This window comes from Bison bison, unplaced genomic scaffold (assembly GCF_000754665.1).
Source record: "Bison bison bison isolate TAMUID 2011002044 unplaced genomic scaffold, Bison_UMD1.0 scf7180017864033, whole genome shotgun sequence".
Lineage (NCBI taxonomy): Eukaryota > Metazoa > Chordata > Mammalia > Artiodactyla > Bovidae > Bison > Bison bison.
The window spans coordinates 828,739-845,514 of NW_011494605.1; the positions used below are offsets into that span (position 1 = coordinate 828,739).

Below are 16,776 nucleotides of genomic sequence, written 5' to 3' on the forward strand. Positions count from 1 at the left end.
AAGCTGCCAGCCATGTATGTGGTAGATCTCTGTGAAGGGGTGTGGGAAGTCATAACCCCAGGAGCTCAAAGGTAGAGTAGTCTGGTAGCCACGTGGGTGGGGAGGTATAAGGTCTGGGAAAGGAAGTCACAGAAGGCTGCCTGGGAACTCTGGGGCTGGTCTGAGCCTTGAAAGCAAGTAGGATTTGGATGGGTGAGAAGGAGGCATGGTTGGTCTGTTTGCAGCAAAGAATGAGCAGGGGCTCACAGAGGCAGGAACCCAGCATGGGCGCTGGTATCATACTTCCAAAGGAGCCTTCTTTTATAACCACGAGCCTCTTTGCTCCCTGCTTGGGGGATTTTTATGACCCCATCCATCTGTTTGCAGTCAGCCTCAGGTTTACTTTGAAATTCAAAAGCTGAAAGCGAAGAGCTGTGTCGAAGCCAGAGCAGCGGGCCGGGCAGCTGTCCTCTGAGAAGGGAGCGGCCTCATGGAGCATAAACCACAGCAGGCAAAGCACCTCTTCTGGTTGGCCTGAGTCCCCGGGAAGCTTGGGACCAAGTGCTTGGAGGAATGCTGGAAGATTCGTCCCCTGGAGGGACTTCTAACATGGGCCTGAGCTGGCAGCCCGTGTGCCCACCCATGAGGGTACTGAGGCCAAGTGTGGACACTGGTCAGGACTTTGCGTCTGACGGGGATCTGCCAGCCTGTGTTTGTTCCTCTGGCCAGCACAGGCAGATGGGCCCGGGCCCACTGTGAGAGTTGGCTCAGCTCTCTGTGCCTCCTGAATTCCCTGGCCCACTGCACCCTCTGCATTCCTCAGGAGCCTCAGTATCCCAGAGAGACACGACTTATTTTCCCATCTTCTCAAATAAAAGACTTTTAATTGCAGTCAGTGATCAAATCCAAAATCCACAGCAGGGACTTCCAAGTCATGCTCCAGACCCCTTACTTCCCTGAGCCCCACATCCCCTAAGACCACCTCCTAGCTCAAATCCTTTGCCTGGGACCCCACACCCCCAAACCATGTCTCTCTGTGCCCTCATTCCCTGTTATTTACACAGCCAACCACTGGGAGTTCATGCTCAGCTCTTGGGGAAAAATCCTTCCGAGTGGCTTCTCTTACCAGTCCAGTCCACATCCCACACTCCCATGGCTGCTCTGCCTGTCTCCCGTTCCAAAGGCTCCCTGAGCCTCCTCTCCACACCACAACCAACCATGGTTGCTGGATGTGCCTTTGGGCCTGTTTAAAGATGGGCTCTGCTGGAATGTGGTTGGAGCGCTTCTAACATGGAGCTGGAGCTTTTCACCAAGCTCTAAAGAAGTGCAACATCCCTTTAAAAGCCAGTCAAGCTGCTGGACTTGGAAATGCTAAAGTGGCAGCAAGTTGGTGAACTTTAGCATTTGATGCAAACCAGTGTTTTAGAGGGGGTGCTTCCAAAGCCTGGGAGCTGAGCTGAGAGGTGGGAGCTGAGCTGAGAAAGCTCCTGCCATAGCTAGAAGGCTTTCTAAGGCTCATCTGCTCTAATTCCTGCCGTCTTCAAGTAGGAAAACTGAACTTCAGAAAGGGGATGCCGCTGGCCTGGTGTTGTTTATGAAATCAGTGGCAAGGCAGGCCCGGAACCCAGTCTGGGGCTTGAGTTAACCATCATCTCCCACTTACACAGCTTGGGGTTCCTGATTGGAGGTTGGAGGCATGGTGAAAATTCAGCACACCTATTTCTTTTCTCTTCTGACAACTGTAATAAACTGCATTGATGTGGGCTTTACATATGAAGCAGTTCTCATCTGTTGTCTCAGTCACAATTCCAAGCTATAAAGTAAGTTATCTTTGTCCCCATTTCCCAGATGAGGCAAATAAGTCGAGGATTAAGTCACACTCTCAAGGCAAGATAACCAGTAACTAGCAGAAGAGTCTTCAGCCCAGGCCTGTTGCTCTTTGCCATAGATCATACCAGCTCCCTATCCTTTGAAAGGCACTAATGTCTTGGCAAATCATTCAGAAAAGTCTAGTGTAATTTAGGATAAAAGATCATTAGCTTCAGATTCTAGGGACTAGTCCAGCATCACAGTTCTTTTCACTTCTTAGACTTGAAAGACACATGTAGAACAGGGGTTTTCAACCAATGTCCTCTTTTATTACAAGTACTTTATAATGCTCCTTTCTATGCTAAAATCAAATATCTGGATAATACAAAACACCTACACATACAATTTTAAAATTTAATATGATGCCCTAACTATAGGGAAAAAGAGAAATAAAAGGAAAGTAGTTGATAATAAAACAATATGTAATTTGGTCTGTTAATGTTGGGCATAAGAATGCTAGCAGACATAATGCAGTGGTCAAAGTCTTGCACCTGTCGACTGGGAAAAAAAAAAGCTGCACAACCTAAAAACTGAGAATTACACTTTATTTGGTAAACTGAGGACTTAAACCCAGAGACAGGCATCCAACAGTGTTGCTCTGATGCCTCAAATGCGCTAGCAGTGATGTCCTAAGGTGACCTTCAGGAGGTCTGAGGGACTGTTCTGAGGAGGGAAGTGGAGAGCCAGGATATATAGGAGTCTTTCAATTAAAAAAAGGTAGTTGGAACATCAAGAGATTACTGTTAATTAAAGAAAAACTAGACATCACAAGTTAATGAATTTAGCACTTCTCTCTGTATGGGAAGATACAAGAGTCTGGACACATTCCTTTGATGGGCACCTTAACATGATTTTGAGCAAGCTCTGGGAGTTGGTGATGGACAGGAAAGCTTGGCATGCTGCAGTCCTTGGGGTCTCAAAGAGTTGGACACGACTGAGCGACTGAACTGAACTGAACCATCTAGGGCTGGTATCCTGTTTTTCTCCAACCTGAATCCCCACAGGGTGCACTGTCGGATGGCTACAGTGACTGATGGCTTGAGGGCTGAAATATCCTGTTTACTGATATGGCACATTCATTACTGATATGCCGTATCAGTAATGAATGTGACTGCTAAAATACAGCGGGATTCAGGTGTGTTGTTCTGATGCTTCAAATGCACAAGCAGGGCTGTCCTTAAGGTGGCCTTCAGAAGTGGTGAGTAGCTCTTGGTTAGGTTTGGAACAAAACAATGTACATTTGTCTTTCAGCGTGCAGGGCAATTGCATTCCTGTAAGATGCAGTATATATATATATGAAAACTTTGCGAAAACCCCCACAATTTTGTGTTTACGTAAAATGGTTTTAGGCTCAGATAATACAAATGGCTTTTTCTCACCTGACGAATGTCTGGCAAGATGTGCAAACATTGTGCAGGATAGGGAATAATTCACTTTGTGGAACTCCTTACAGGACACCAGGCATCCCTGACCCATGATCACAAAGCCCCTCCCAACAAATATATGAAAGCCCAAACCCCTCTGCAGAGTTTCAAAACACCCTGTGGGTGGTGATATTATCCCTATTGCTAAACACTGACTGGGAGCATTTCTCTTAGAAACCATGCATACAAGAGGGAAGACAGACCTGTGTGGTACCCAGAGGTTTGCATTGCTTTCTGTTTTGCTTCTGATAAAATAAATTCAGTACTAATCTTGAATGGTACTTAATCTTTAGCTATAAAGTTAATGAACTAGATATCAGTCACATGTCCTCTATTTTAAAGACTTCACTCAGGGAATACAAGGATGAGTAAGGTCTCTGCACCATGGGCTTTGCCTTTTTTTTTTTTTTTTTTAAGAGCAATAAGACATAAGAAAACCATAATCTAAGCTTGCTCATATGAAGCCCATGCTTCAGAAGAGGTGTAAATTGTGAGGCTGGTAGGCCAGGGAAATGTCTATGAGGAGGCAGAATGAAATGAAGTCTTGGAGAACAAGAGGGAAATTTCAGGTAAACATAGGGAGACTGGGAAATTATCTATGCAAGGGACAGTGGGGGCTGGTAACTGGAGCTCTGTTCAGGGAACCTTGAGGGGTTCTATGTGGCGGGAGTGTGGATTTGTTGGGGGAGGGAAGGGGACATGTGGCTGGAGAGATTGGGTGGGAGAACTGGGAAGCAGGATTAATGGGGATGGAGAAGGGAAGGAGGCTTGAGGAGGAGGTCAGTGTGCTTCCAGATCAACTCTAAGTCCTGAGGCTGGCCCTGCCCTCCGGGTAACCATCACCTGTTGTAGTGTTACTCCTGGCGCCTGCACAACCCGAAGCTGTGGACTCTGGGACACAGGGAGGACCAGTTCTCTAGCTGGGAGCTCAATGCACAGCATAGTGCAGTCGCTCAATAATGCTTCACTGAGAGTGTTAGTTGCCCAGTCGTGTCCAACTCTTTAGGACCCCGTGGGCTGTAGCCTGTCAGCCTCCTCTGTCCGTGGAATTCTCCAGGCAAGAATGCTGGGGTGGGTTGCCATTTCCTCCTTCAGGGGATCTTCCCGACCCAAGGTTTGAACCCAGGTCTCCTGTGTTGCAGGCAGATTCTTTACTGTCTGAGCCACCATGGAAGCCCATTGCGTGCATGAATATTTCTGAACAAGTTCCAAACATAGGGCCTGCCCTCCCTGCAGATTCAAGCTCACTGGGGGGAAGGTGTTGGAAGCTGAGGTGAACCGGATGCTGGCCCACTGCCCTACATCGAGGTGAGGCACAGTGTGCTGAGGCCGGGAGGGCACCTGGGAGTCTGGAAATCTAGACTCAGCTTCCACCTTGAATGTGCCAACAGGACTTGGGCAAGTCTGGTGGTCTTGGGCGAGTCTGCTCCTGGTGGTCTTCTTATCTGTTCCCCAAACCAAAGGCAAGCCTGATCCTTTCCAGGTCCCAAGCTGAAGCCTTGCTCTTCCGGGTCACCTGTTTGGAGCCCGAGGTCACAGCCCAGGCAACACTGCCTCCTGGTGGCAGTCACCAGACGGCAGGCGAGCCTTCACCAACCAGCACGATCCAAGTTCAAATCCCAGCTGAGGTTGCCCTGGGAGGCTTCTGGTTCTGCACCTTTGGGTCTGGCCCAGGGGGCCTGCTCCTCAGAGAGTGGGGAAAGAGAGCTTCACAGTCAGTCGTTGTCAGGGTTCTTCCAATATAGAGCGGCCCATGCCCTCCCACCCTGCTCCGCCGTCATGGAGGAGAGTCCCTGGGACCATGAGACTTCCTATGTCATTGTGTCCCTGCGAGCTGTCATGGCCTGGGGGGAGGCGGGGCTCAGTAAATGCCCTCCTCCTTTGTCATCTTCACTACCTTCTTTCATCACCACCACAAAGCACTCAGAGCACTTGGGTTCTATAAGCACAGGCACATCCGCTTGACCCTGAGTCCTCATGGGAGCTCTTCTAGTTTGCTGATGGGAACAGAGACTCAGAGGGAGGAGAGATAGGGCCCAGGCCATCAGGCTTTTACACAACATTGCACTGCCTTGTTCTAAAGCTGCCCGTGGCTTCTGCTGCCCACAGGGCAAAGTCCCAGGGCCTTGCAGGTTGCAGCTGCTCACACCAGACCCCAGGCCCCACCCAAGCCCAGCCTCCTGCTGCAACCTTTCCTGCATCCTCCAGGTCCAAAGCAGTCAGGTGTCCTCAGCCCCACAAGGGCACAGGTCCCTGTGACAGTGGGCACATCTCACTCACCCCACATCCGAGAGGGTGGGGTCAGAACCAGGCTCAGGCACAGATTCCTCGGGGGTGAAAATAAGGGCCAGCCTTATCCCTCCTCCAAACTCCCCCTTCCTGCCCTAAGCCAGGGTCCACCCACCCTAAAGCTCCTCCACAGGACAGAAGCTTAGTCGTTTTTAGTCGCTAAGTCATGTCTGACTCTTTGTGACCCCATAGACTACAGCACCCTAGCCCTCCCTGTCCTTCACTATCTCCTGGAGTTTGCTCAGACTCATGTCCACCGAATCAGTGATGCCATCCAACCATCTCATCCTCTGTCGTCCCCTTCTCATCCTGCCTTCAATCTTTCCCAGCACCATGGTCTTCTCCACTGAGTCAGTTCTTCGCATCAGGTGGCCAAAGTATTGGAGTTTCAGCTTTAGCATCAGTCCTTCCAAAGATTATTCAGGGTTGACTTCCTTTAAGATTGACTGGTTTGATCTCCTTGCAGTCCAAGGGACTCTCAAGAGTCTTCTCCAACATCACAGTTCAAAAGCATCAATTCTTCAGCATGCAGCCTTCTTTATGGTCCAACTCTCATATCCATACATGACTACTGGAAAAACCATAGCTTTGACTAGACGGACCTTTGTTGGCAAAATAATGTCTCTGCTTTATAATATGCTGTCTAGGTTTGTTATAGCTTTTCTTCCAAGAAGCCTTTTAATTTCATGGCTGCAATCACCATCTGCAGTGATTTTGGAGCCAGGGTGATTGCAGAATCAAATACCATAATGCCAGGGGAACAGAAAACTTGGATGACATGCTCTGGCCACACAACTGACCCGTTGGCTCCAGTTACCTACCTGATAAAGCACCAGCTTCTAAATGTGTGCAGTGAAGTAGTCCAGGTCTGCACCTGCTCGCCACTCAGGCCACTGCCCTTGGCTGTGCCTGGACCTCACCCTCCAGGGCTGAAACACTTGTGGGCCTCCAGGGGCAGCAGCCGCTTCCCGACCCTGCACCTGGCTGCTGGTCTCTGCAGCCTGCAGGGACAGCAATAACAACTAACCATGTATTGGGGCTTGGTTTCCATCCACTATCTCATTGCAACCTTATTGTAACCTGTACCAGAACTATGTTTATTATGCCCATTATAGAGATGAGGGAAATGAGGCTGAGAGAGGGACTCCTTGGGAGTGGGGGCAAGGTCAGGGCCAGGCCCCAGGACCCCTGAAGACCAACCCGTGACTGGTGCTGAGCCTGAAGATTCTTTGTTGGAGGATGAAGGGTGAGGGGGCTGTTCTACTGAACTGGGGGACTCAAGCAGGGAACTTGTGTTTTTCCAGTTTCCCTGTGGGGAGGAGGCTGCTTGCTCCCAGGAGTGTCTCTAGAGGCCTGTGTGTCTTGGCTCCTCATCCTAGGCCGCAGTCTGTGCTGGCAACCCGTGCTGTGGCCACCTTGCTTTCACTGAGACCCTGCTGTGTTCTGACTCTAGGTGGTCTGGTCCCTCCCCGTGGATTCTCCCTCATCCGCGTTTTTCTTTCTCTCCACCCGAGCCTCTTCTGACTGCGTTTTCCTTCTCCTCTTCCTCTCTCTGCAGCATGGTCTGTCTGTCTCCCCCTCTTCTGTCTCTGTCTCCCTTCTGCTGACCCCTCACTCCTGGATCCTCACTCCATCTTCTGTCAGTTTTCTCTCTTGTCTGCCTGTCTCCTGTGTTCCTCTTCTCTCTCCCTATTACCATCCTGCTCCGTCCTCTTTCCATGCTTCCTGAGTCTCGGGGAATAGGAGGCAGGTGAAAACTAGGGAGGGATCATCTGGGAAGCCTGTGACTCTCCAATCCTTGTCTGGGGACTTGTGTCTCCAGGCTGGAAATTTTATCATTCTTTTTTTGTGACTGATCAGGGAGGAAGAAATGGAAACTACAAAGAGAGAAAGCATAGGAACTGGTTTGCAAGCCCAGAACTGACATAAAATGGGTTTTATGAATATTTTCTGAAAAATAATTTCTTTTTATGGTGCCGTTTAACAGTGGCTGGCCCGGCTTGCCTGGCTTCCTGGCTGCAGTGAGTTGCAGATGGAGGCCCCCAACTCTTCTCACACTTCCCAGCCCCACCCTGCCAGGAATCGGCCAGGCCAGGGTGCTGCCTCTGCTGCAGCAGTCCGGTGGGTGATGATGAGGTAGGGAGAGGGGAGACTGATTCCTGGACCATTCAGTGAGCCCTGGAGCTCCCCAAACCCTCAACTCATGGGAGCCCAAGGTGGGCAGATCTAAGCTTGTGATTTGTGTCCACTCATAACCCAGACATGGCCAGAACATTCTGGCTCCAACCTCCCTGATTAAGATTGTCCTGGACACCAGCTCCATGGCTAACGTTGAGACCCTCCCAGAGTCAGTGGATTCCCTGGGGCTTATACTCAGGGAAGTGGCCCTCCTGGCTTCCAGTTCCCTGTTGTTTGACCGCACCACCTCTGCTTCACTCCATGCCAACTGGCAGCGAAAAGCCCCTCCCGTGGTCCCCTCATCCCAAATCTCAAGCCATGGAGACTATACTCAGGATCGGCAGAGCAGATGGAGTTGGGGGTTCTTGCTGCATCCAGGAAATGACTGTTACCTGCACGTTTTCTCTCTGCCTAGGAGATGCTGTGCCTACTTCCCTCAGTTTCTCTGTCTTCCCAGCTCCTCATTCCTCTTCCCTCCTCTTGCCTCCCTTTCAGAAGCATCATGACAGGATTGCTCCCCTGGTCATAAAGATCATTTTCCCCTTTGCCTCCTTTGAGGTGGGGGACGGTGGTAGTTTTCCTTCCTACCTCAGGCACCCACAGAGGAATATCTCCACATGAAAATGGAGGTTGCTCTTTCTCAAAGGAATTTTATTGACTACAGTCGGCTCCACCTCCTTTCGTGTAAATAAGGAGACAGGTCCAGAGAGGGGCGGAGCTTGCCCGCGGCCACAGTGCTGGCCGCAGCAGAGATTGCAGCAGTGCAGGGCCTGCGGTCCCCAGTACAGGTTCCATTGCAGTGGACGCTGTGCCGCTGCAGGGTTGGCTACAGGGTCCCAGATGCTCAGGGCCAGGAAGGAGGGGCCTCGGGGGACACAGAAAGATGGAGGCGGAGCAAGGGCTCAGAGGGGAAGAGATCAAAAAGAAGAGTCAGAGTCAGAGGGAGCTAGAGATGGCCAACTAGCCCGCCTTTATCCTGGGGTAGGGATCACTTCTCCATGGAGACTTCCCGGCCCCTCGCACACACCTCCCAGAGTCAGAGAGCCCTCCTCTACCTCCTCAGCGTTGTGTCCTGGTTCTGAAGCTCTTCCCCACCCTCTGTAGTTTCCTCCCTGGACCCAGCTCTGATCTTTGTAGCTGAATGGAGAAAGCCTCATATCTGGGGCCACTCTACAGAGAGGTGGGGCTGAGATGGGGTTCTCCCGAATCTAATGATCTGTTATCAGGAGAATCTGGTTTCTCCCAGGAAAAGCATGTCAACAGGAGCCTGCCCAGAGCTCAGGGCAGGAGAGGTGGGCAAGGCTCCCAGGAAAGGAGGTGCAAACACGTGAGTGTACCAGGTATAAACACTGGGTCTCCCCTCTTGCCACCTGCTGCCATATGGAGAGCAAGGTGTCAGGGGCTCTGATGAGTCCCTGGTCCCCTTGGTCACTCAGTCCATAGTGTCTGAGACCCCATTCCTAGGCCATAGCTTCTTGAACTGAGGACTACATCCCCCAAGGAGGGACAAGGGCTCACTTTCCCACTGAGTGTCTAGGCAGGTAGATGATGGCTTCCTTTCCTGAGTACAACCAGAGCTTGAGGGGTAGAGAACACGGGGTCACAGGCTACAGCTGTGATATTTACACTATTGATGCCAACTCTAAAGACCATCACAGTGGGGCAGGGGGTGGGTAGGGAGCAGGAGGCTTCCTATCCGGAACTCTGTCCAGAGTCAGTGGGTGGGAGAGAGGTCTGGGCTGGCTCCAGGACACAGAAGAGGCATTGGGCCTTGGATGGGACCTAACCTCACCCACTGCCCTGTGAAATGGGGGAGGCAGAGGCCTCCTTGCTCACCTCACAGGCTGTAGCCAGCACAGCAGAGCTTGAGTAAAGGTTAAGAAAGCAGTCCGGGAGCTTAACTACTTGGGTTGCAATCCTGGCTCTAGCATTTATAAGCTGTGTGATTGGGAACAAGTTACTTAATCTCTCTCTCTCAGTTATTTCATCTATAAAATAGAGATAAGAGTTGTGAGAATAAAATAAGACAGAAATGCTTGGAACACTGTCTGATGCATAATAGATGCTCAATAAGCATTTGCTCGCCGTTGCATTGTCAGCTTTATCTCGCGGACAGGCCGCCCAAGTGCAGTCCACATTATTCTTCATAGGAGCCAGCAAGTACTCATTAACATGGTCAATGAATTGGCTCTGGTGAAGGCTCTGGGATTTCAAAACTAGAAACTTTGCCCACTCCAAACCTCTTGGTGACCTGCCCCCTTCTGCCACCGAGTCCCAGGGGCCACGCTTCTTTCCTGGTGGACCCTTACAGCATGGTCACCTTGTGCAGATCCTAGCCAGCTAACACTGTGATATCTGATATAAAAGCTCTATCATTTACCTGAAGTCTTGCCTCCCGTTCTTCTTCCTCCCCTCCTTCACTGACTGTGTCTTTCTTCCATGAGCACTCACTAGATGTCAAATCCTGGGCCTTGACAATATAGAGATGACCAACCACAGCGCCGGCCTCAGGAAGTCAAGGGGAAGGACAGCCACATGCAGGTCGTTTCTGCACAACCCAGGTGCACGGCAAATGGGGTGCTGTGGGGCCAGAGGGACAGAAGGGCTGATGTGGCTTGAGGATTAAGGGAAGCCTTGTGGAGCAGATCTTGCTGGAGCTGGGCTGTGCAGGATGTATAAGAGCAATGAATGAGGGGGAGAGATGCAGAAAGACAAGGAGCACCAGGGGAAAGTGTGTGCAAAGGCAGAGGATGGAGACAATTAGGGTGAGTTGAAAAAACACAGAGACAACCAGCAACCCTGCAGTGCTAGAAACCAGGAGGGGAATGGGTAAGATGTGAAGTTCATGCTGGGGACACGGGCAGGTTGAGGTTATCGGAGGCCTTGTGTGACCTTGACTTGTGTACTGGGAACAGTAAAGCCATGGATGAATTTGAAAAAGCCAGGGAGGTTTGTGGTCGTTGTTGTGGTTTATAGAGCTCAGTTGGGCTGCCGGGGTTGTAGGGGGTGGTGGGTGGAGAATGGGCCAGAGAGCACACAGCCCTAGTTGGCAGGGGAGAGTGAGGACACCTGGGCTAGGCTGGCGCCGGGGGAGGGAGAGAGGTGAGAGCGTGAATAAAGTTGAGTCAGTAGGTGCTGATGAGTGAGAAGTGAGCGAGGGGGCCCCACGGGTGAAGCCAGGTTCCAGGTTGATTGTTCAGATGAACAAAGCTGGAGAGGGCTCCGAGGACCCCACTTGGTGTGAAGTCTCTCAAGCCGCTGGGCCCCTGCCCAAACACCCTCCCAGAACCTGCCTGCATTTTTACATGGAAAATGGGCCCATGCCAGGCCCTCTGCACCACCGCCTCAGGTCCCGGCCCTCTGAGGAAAGGTGACTCCCCACACAGCCCCCCGCAGGAGGAGGGGGAGCCGTCGGCATGCAGAGACACCGTCACGTGGAAGTCATGATATCTTTTATTAATATATTATGCTACAAAAATATTCTTGGCAAAATAACATTAATAGCATCTTTCTTTGTCTTCTATTATATTCTTAAAGAACTCTTCAGGATAATTCACAGAGGTGAGAGGAAGAGGTGATTAAAAGCACAACATCAGGAATACCTTTCCAATACATTAAGATCTGAAGCTGTGTCACACAGTGAGAGTCGGGCCGGGATGTCCTGCAATCTCTCTGAGGCCCAGGAATGGGACAGGGGCTCTGGCTTCCCTTGCTCTGGGCTAGAACATCCCTTGACCAAGAGTCAGCCCCTGCCGCCCCAGCCACTGGGGGCCCAAGATGGCTGATAGCCCCGCCAGAAACTTCTTAGACTGAGAGTCTTATTCAAAAGTCCACTTTCCCGCAGTGGGACTTGGGATGGAGCGGCCCTTCAAGGCGCGCTACTCTGTCACCTTCCTTGCCTGCCACGTGCTCCTGATCCCATGGCAGCCCTCAGGTGCTGGAAGGAAAGCTGAGTACAGGGCTGGGGAGCGGGGAATGCCTCACCTTTGTGGAGCCCCAAGATTGCACATGGCATCTCCCAAGCAGGAAACAAAGTCTCCATTTGACAGATAAGGAGATGGAGGCTCAGAGAGGGGCGGGGACTTGCCCAAGGTCACTCAGCAAAGTGAAGGAGTATCTAGGCTATCTCTGGCAAGGAAAAGCCTACACTTGGAGAAAGAGCAGGGAGAGCTGAGAGGCTTCCTCAGTGGCTCATCAGTAAAGAGTCTGCCAGTAATGCAGGAGACGCAGGGGACATGGGTTCGATGTCTGGGTCAGGAAGAGCCCCTGGAGGAGGAAATGGCAACCCACTCCAGTATTCCTGCCTGGAAAATCTCAGGGACAGACGAACCTGGCGGGCCACAGTCCAAAGGGTTGCAGAGAGCCAGACACGACTGAACACACACACACGAGGGAGAGCTTGGGGTGTGCTGATGCTCCTGGGAAAGGGCCAGGCAAGGCTCAGGAGGTTCTCAGGACTCCCCTTTTCTCTCCCCCAGTGTTGGGGGTGGGGGGCAGGGAGGGAAGGAGTTCTGGGCTGGGAGCAGGGGCCTGGGTTCCGGTTCAGCCTTGCCCTACTGCCCAGAAGTCCCCGTGCCCCAGGGCAGCAGGCGAGCATGCCAATTCGCGTCAGGCCCGGCTGGGCTGTTGAAGAATGGGGGTGGAGGGTTGGGGGGAGTGAGGCTGGATTGATTTCTGAAACTTACTGGTTTAGAGAGCCAGCCCGGGTGATTGTTTTGGCTGCTTAGATGAATTTTTGGAAAAATAACAATGTTCAAAGAACCTGAGTATTAAAGAGCCAGGAGGCACCCTACCCCACTGCCTTGCCAAGACTTCCACTCTCCTACCACATCTCCAGCCAGTGGGCCCACTGCCCCTGCGCACACACCGCTCCTGACGGGACACTCACCGCTTCTAGGGACACCTGCCATCTCACAACAGCTTTGGCTTTGCGGAGACCCTTCCACCAGCAGAACTCAGGTCTGCCTCTCTCCTTCCCTTCCTTCATTCACTCCTTTCTTCCTCCGTCCTTCTCTACACATCTCTTGGGTGGCATTTTTGTGTCCAGTGAGGACACAGGGATGAATTCACAAGACCTTGCCATTGAGGAGCTCACAGTATGATAGGGGAGCAGAGACACAGTCAGTGCAGAGGGCTTCCTGGAGGACGTGCTATCTGAGTTGCTCCTCAAAGGATGAGCAGTTAGGGGTAAAAGAAAGGCATTTCCAGGCCTGGGAAACAGCATGTGTGAAACAGCCTGTCCTGGGAAGGACAAATATGCTTCAGTCTGGCTACGCTTCATGGACTCCAGATCTTTGACTCTCAGAGCTGGTGGGGCCCTTGGTGGCCCTTTGCAGCTTCCTGCAGCTTCACTTGTACACCTTCATGGTCCCTGCCTTCACAGGATTGCTGGTGCTCAGAACAGCCTGGAGGGAGATCAGGAGACAGGGCCATGCTGACCTGACCTAGAAAGCCCCTTGGTCATTCAGTCAGCTGTTCTGGCGGACAGGACCCAGGGCCACCAGGAACATGCTGGCTCTCAGTCCTTGATCTCCTCCACCTGCCTAAAAGTCAAAGTGAGAGTCCTAAGCCAAGGATTTAGGATCTTAACAATGCTCTCAGAGAAACAGGGGCATTTTGTGAGGAGAGGCACATATCATATGCCGGAAAAAAATGTCAGCAGTGGTGGGTGGATTATTCTAAATCATGTGAGTGACTGCGGACGGAATGATGGTTCCCTGGCCTGGGAAGAGAGAATTCAAATGCCCCAGCTGTGCAGATTTCTGTCCATATGGCTCTGGTCTTTGGGGGTATAAGTCAGCAAGTTCTCTACTGCTTGCGGGGACTTGAGGGATGTAAGTTTCAAATCCTGGCCAGTGGGTGGTTCCTCAGGGACCAGTGGATGTGGGCTGCAGATGTCTAACTCACACTGGCTCCGGCTGTCCCGTCAGCATGTGTCTACCTGATCAGGCGGCCCATCCGTCTGCTGCCCATGTGGCTTTCTTTAAACACTTGAGTACTTGGTGGAGGGAGAGCTTGGGATCTCCCAACCTGCTCAGAGGAGGGATCTGGGGCAACTGCCTGTGGTCAGGGGCCTGGACAGAATGACCTGTAAAGTTCCTTCTAAGAACCTGGGATTGGGCTGCTTGTTGCCTCTTGATGATGAACTTCTCTAGGCCAAGAAAGGCAGCTAGATTTGGCCCCGGCGCAGAGCCTGGCACTGTGCGTGTTTGATAATCACACACTGCGTTAATTTACCTCTTTGGCCCCACGCCTGGCACAGATCTGGGCATGCGGTCAGGTGCTTGGACTATTTACCAAATGCTTCATCTTTAATTAACCTCGGGCTCCATCTCAATACATCTCATGCCACACTCTGCCCTGAACAGAGGGAAATCTGGCCTCTGTGTTTCTAATTCCTTTACACTTATCTCATCCAAATAGCACTCCGCGCCATCTATTTGATGTCCTACAGGCCTTCTGAGCCTGCTTAAAAGTCAGCTAAGCCCCTTCCGGCTCAGAAATAGGAAGTCACATTTCTGCCAAGGATAAATGGACTCCAGCCTTGGCCGGGGTCAAGTTCAGTTTACAGTGTGGTACCCACGGGGCTGGCTGGACCCTGTGAAGCAGAGCTCAGGGCTCCTGCCAGGTCTCAAGTTCAAACATATTCATTTGGGTCAGAACTGAAAAGAATTCAGCTGTCTGCCAAGACGCCCCTGGGACTTCTGACCATCCAATGAGTTGCCCAGAATTCTACTGTTTCAGACAGGAGGCAGCTGCCAAGCTGGGCACAATGGCACTGATGCTAATCAGGCCTGCTAGGGAAGCCCATGGTGTGGTGTTGCTGAGGAGCACTGAGCCAGCTGGGGGTCAGCAGACCTGCCCAGTTGTGCAGCCTTGGGAAAGTACCTCACCTCTCTGGGCCTATCTTCTCACTGTTCTTTTCTGTCAAATGAGGGCCCTTTCCGCTCTTGCATTCCAGGACTCTGTAACTAATGAGCTGCCAGCCCAGTGAGGGTTCAGGGCTGGGATGCAGCCAACCTGGGCCCTCTGTCTTCTTGGCTGTCACCCTGGGGACAGAGGAGCTGGTCAGTTTCTCTGAGTCTCGGCGACCTGCCTTCCCCCGTTTGGCTGCTCTGTCTCTTCAGGCCTATCACAACTATCCTCCAGCCTCTCTGATTTGGCAGGAAAGCCTCTCATTGGCTCCAGGATAAGACAAGCTGGGGCATGGGACATGTGGCAGAGCCTGCTGCCAGAGCCCTTTGGCTGGAGGGGACCAATGATGACTGTAGCCAAGTGGTCTCTTTGGCTGCAGTAAGAAGCGTGTGCTGGCCCATTTGGGTGAGATCTGCCTCCCTTGGAACTTTCCTCTGCACAGAGAACCTGACAGACATGGTCTGAGAGACAAGCGTTGCTTTTGAGTCACCCTGATCTAGGGCCAGGTGCTGGCTGGGGCACACTGAACAAGTCTCTTTATCTCGAACAGGGGCTCAGTTTCCTCATCTGTGAAATGGGGACAATCACATCTCACAGAACTGGCGTGAGGATCCGTGATAAAGTGAGTGTGCAAAATGCCTGCCAGACTTTGAACTAATGGCAGCTCTCATTACGAGTATCATTACCATGGAATTCCTAGAGGCCCCGTCTCTAAAACTGCCCTTCTGTGCTCCTGTCCTTTGGCTCAGCTCACTCCATTTGGTCATGACTTCAGCAGCCTCTCCTGTAAGCTGAGATGGATTAATGATACCAGCCAGAACAGGGGGGTCTAGACTGACACCCCGGATCTCCCACTTGCTTTGTGACCTTGGGCAACCACCTTCTTCTCTTTGGTGAGTTTAACCATCTCAGTTTAACCATCTGTCACTTGGAGCTGGGGGGACCACCTCCCTCAGCACCAACAGCCCTTCCCCCACCCCAGTGCTTTGGTCGGAACACTTAACAAGAGTTCTGGAGGGCCAGTTCACAGACACTCAAGGTTTTCAAAATAGCAGCATTCTCTTTCCTAAAGTACCTTCCCAGCCCCAGGATGCATCCAGGGGAAGGAAGGACCGTCAGCATTCACATCTCTGGCTCCCAAGTCCAGTTTCACAAAAGCTAAGCCTGTCTGCCTGCCTCTCCCTCTGAGGACCCCACGGCGGGAGAAGCCAAACCAGCACGCTGGAGGACTCCACTGATCCAGAAGCTAGCCAGTTCAAAGCCACGGTCCCTGCAAGGTCGCAGTTGTCCTGGCAACCTGGGTTCACCTCCTGGGTTGGCGATGGGGCTAGTTATTAACATCGGCCACATAAAAATAGTTTTATCAGTAGAATAAATACATTTTTCTTTTTTAATATGGACACATATTTTACAAAAGAGCCCCATAGCACTATGGGAAATTAAGATCCTTCTACAAAAAAGAAGATGTAAGTCAGGTACAATAAAGCTCTAGTGTTTTAACGGATCCCATCTGGACTGCCCGAGAGGTGTTGAGCACCCCTGGAGGGTGGCAGGGGCAGTGGGTGCGGCTGCAGACCTTCCCGTCGGTTTCTCTGGCTTCTTTTTCTGCTCCGGGCAGGCATGCGGCCGAGGTCAGGAGGGTCCGAGGGTGTGCAGCAGGAAGGAGGCTACTATGCTGGCAGCAATGGTGAGGAGTAGGCCCAGGGCAGCGGGGGAGCAGCTGGGCGCTGAGCTACTGGCGGGTGCTGGCTCTTCCTGCTGCTGGAGTGGGTCGGAGAGCTGGAAGAGGGGCTTGGCGGTCCCGGAGCTGTGCATGGTCTGGAAGGGCTGTGGGGGTGGCGAGGCTGTGGTGCTGGAGGGAGAGAGAGACATGGAATGTGGCACGGCCACTCAGTAGTCTTGTCCTGCGCTGTGATCTTAGAGTGCGGATCCAACATTTTGTTGAATCTGGGTTTTCTTCCCTCGTAAAATGGAGAAGGAAACAGAGGGCTCAGACGCAGAAAGTGAGCAGCCCAGAGCCACACAGCTAGCCTCCAGTGTGACCACTCAAGAGAACTGAGTCCCGGGCAGAAAGCAGTGAAGTGTTTTGGGGGAGATCCATCTGGAGTCACACTGTGGCAGG

General features: G+C 51.9%; 1 protein-coding gene across 1 annotated transcript in view; it reads right to left on the reverse strand.

The window, feature by feature from the left end:
- Positions 1-11,182: 11,182 nt before the first annotated feature.
- The window catches only part of TRABD2B (TraB domain containing 2B), a 221,788-nt gene continuing 216,194 nt past the window's right edge, over positions 11,183-16,776 (reverse strand). Inside the window, exon 7 of the mRNA XM_010834430.1 lies at positions 11,183-16,506. Within this exon, the coding sequence (XP_010832732.1) occupies positions 16,287-16,506 (220 nt within the window). The 3' untranslated portion in view covers positions 11,183-16,286. The remainder of the gene's footprint in view (positions 16,507-16,776) is intronic.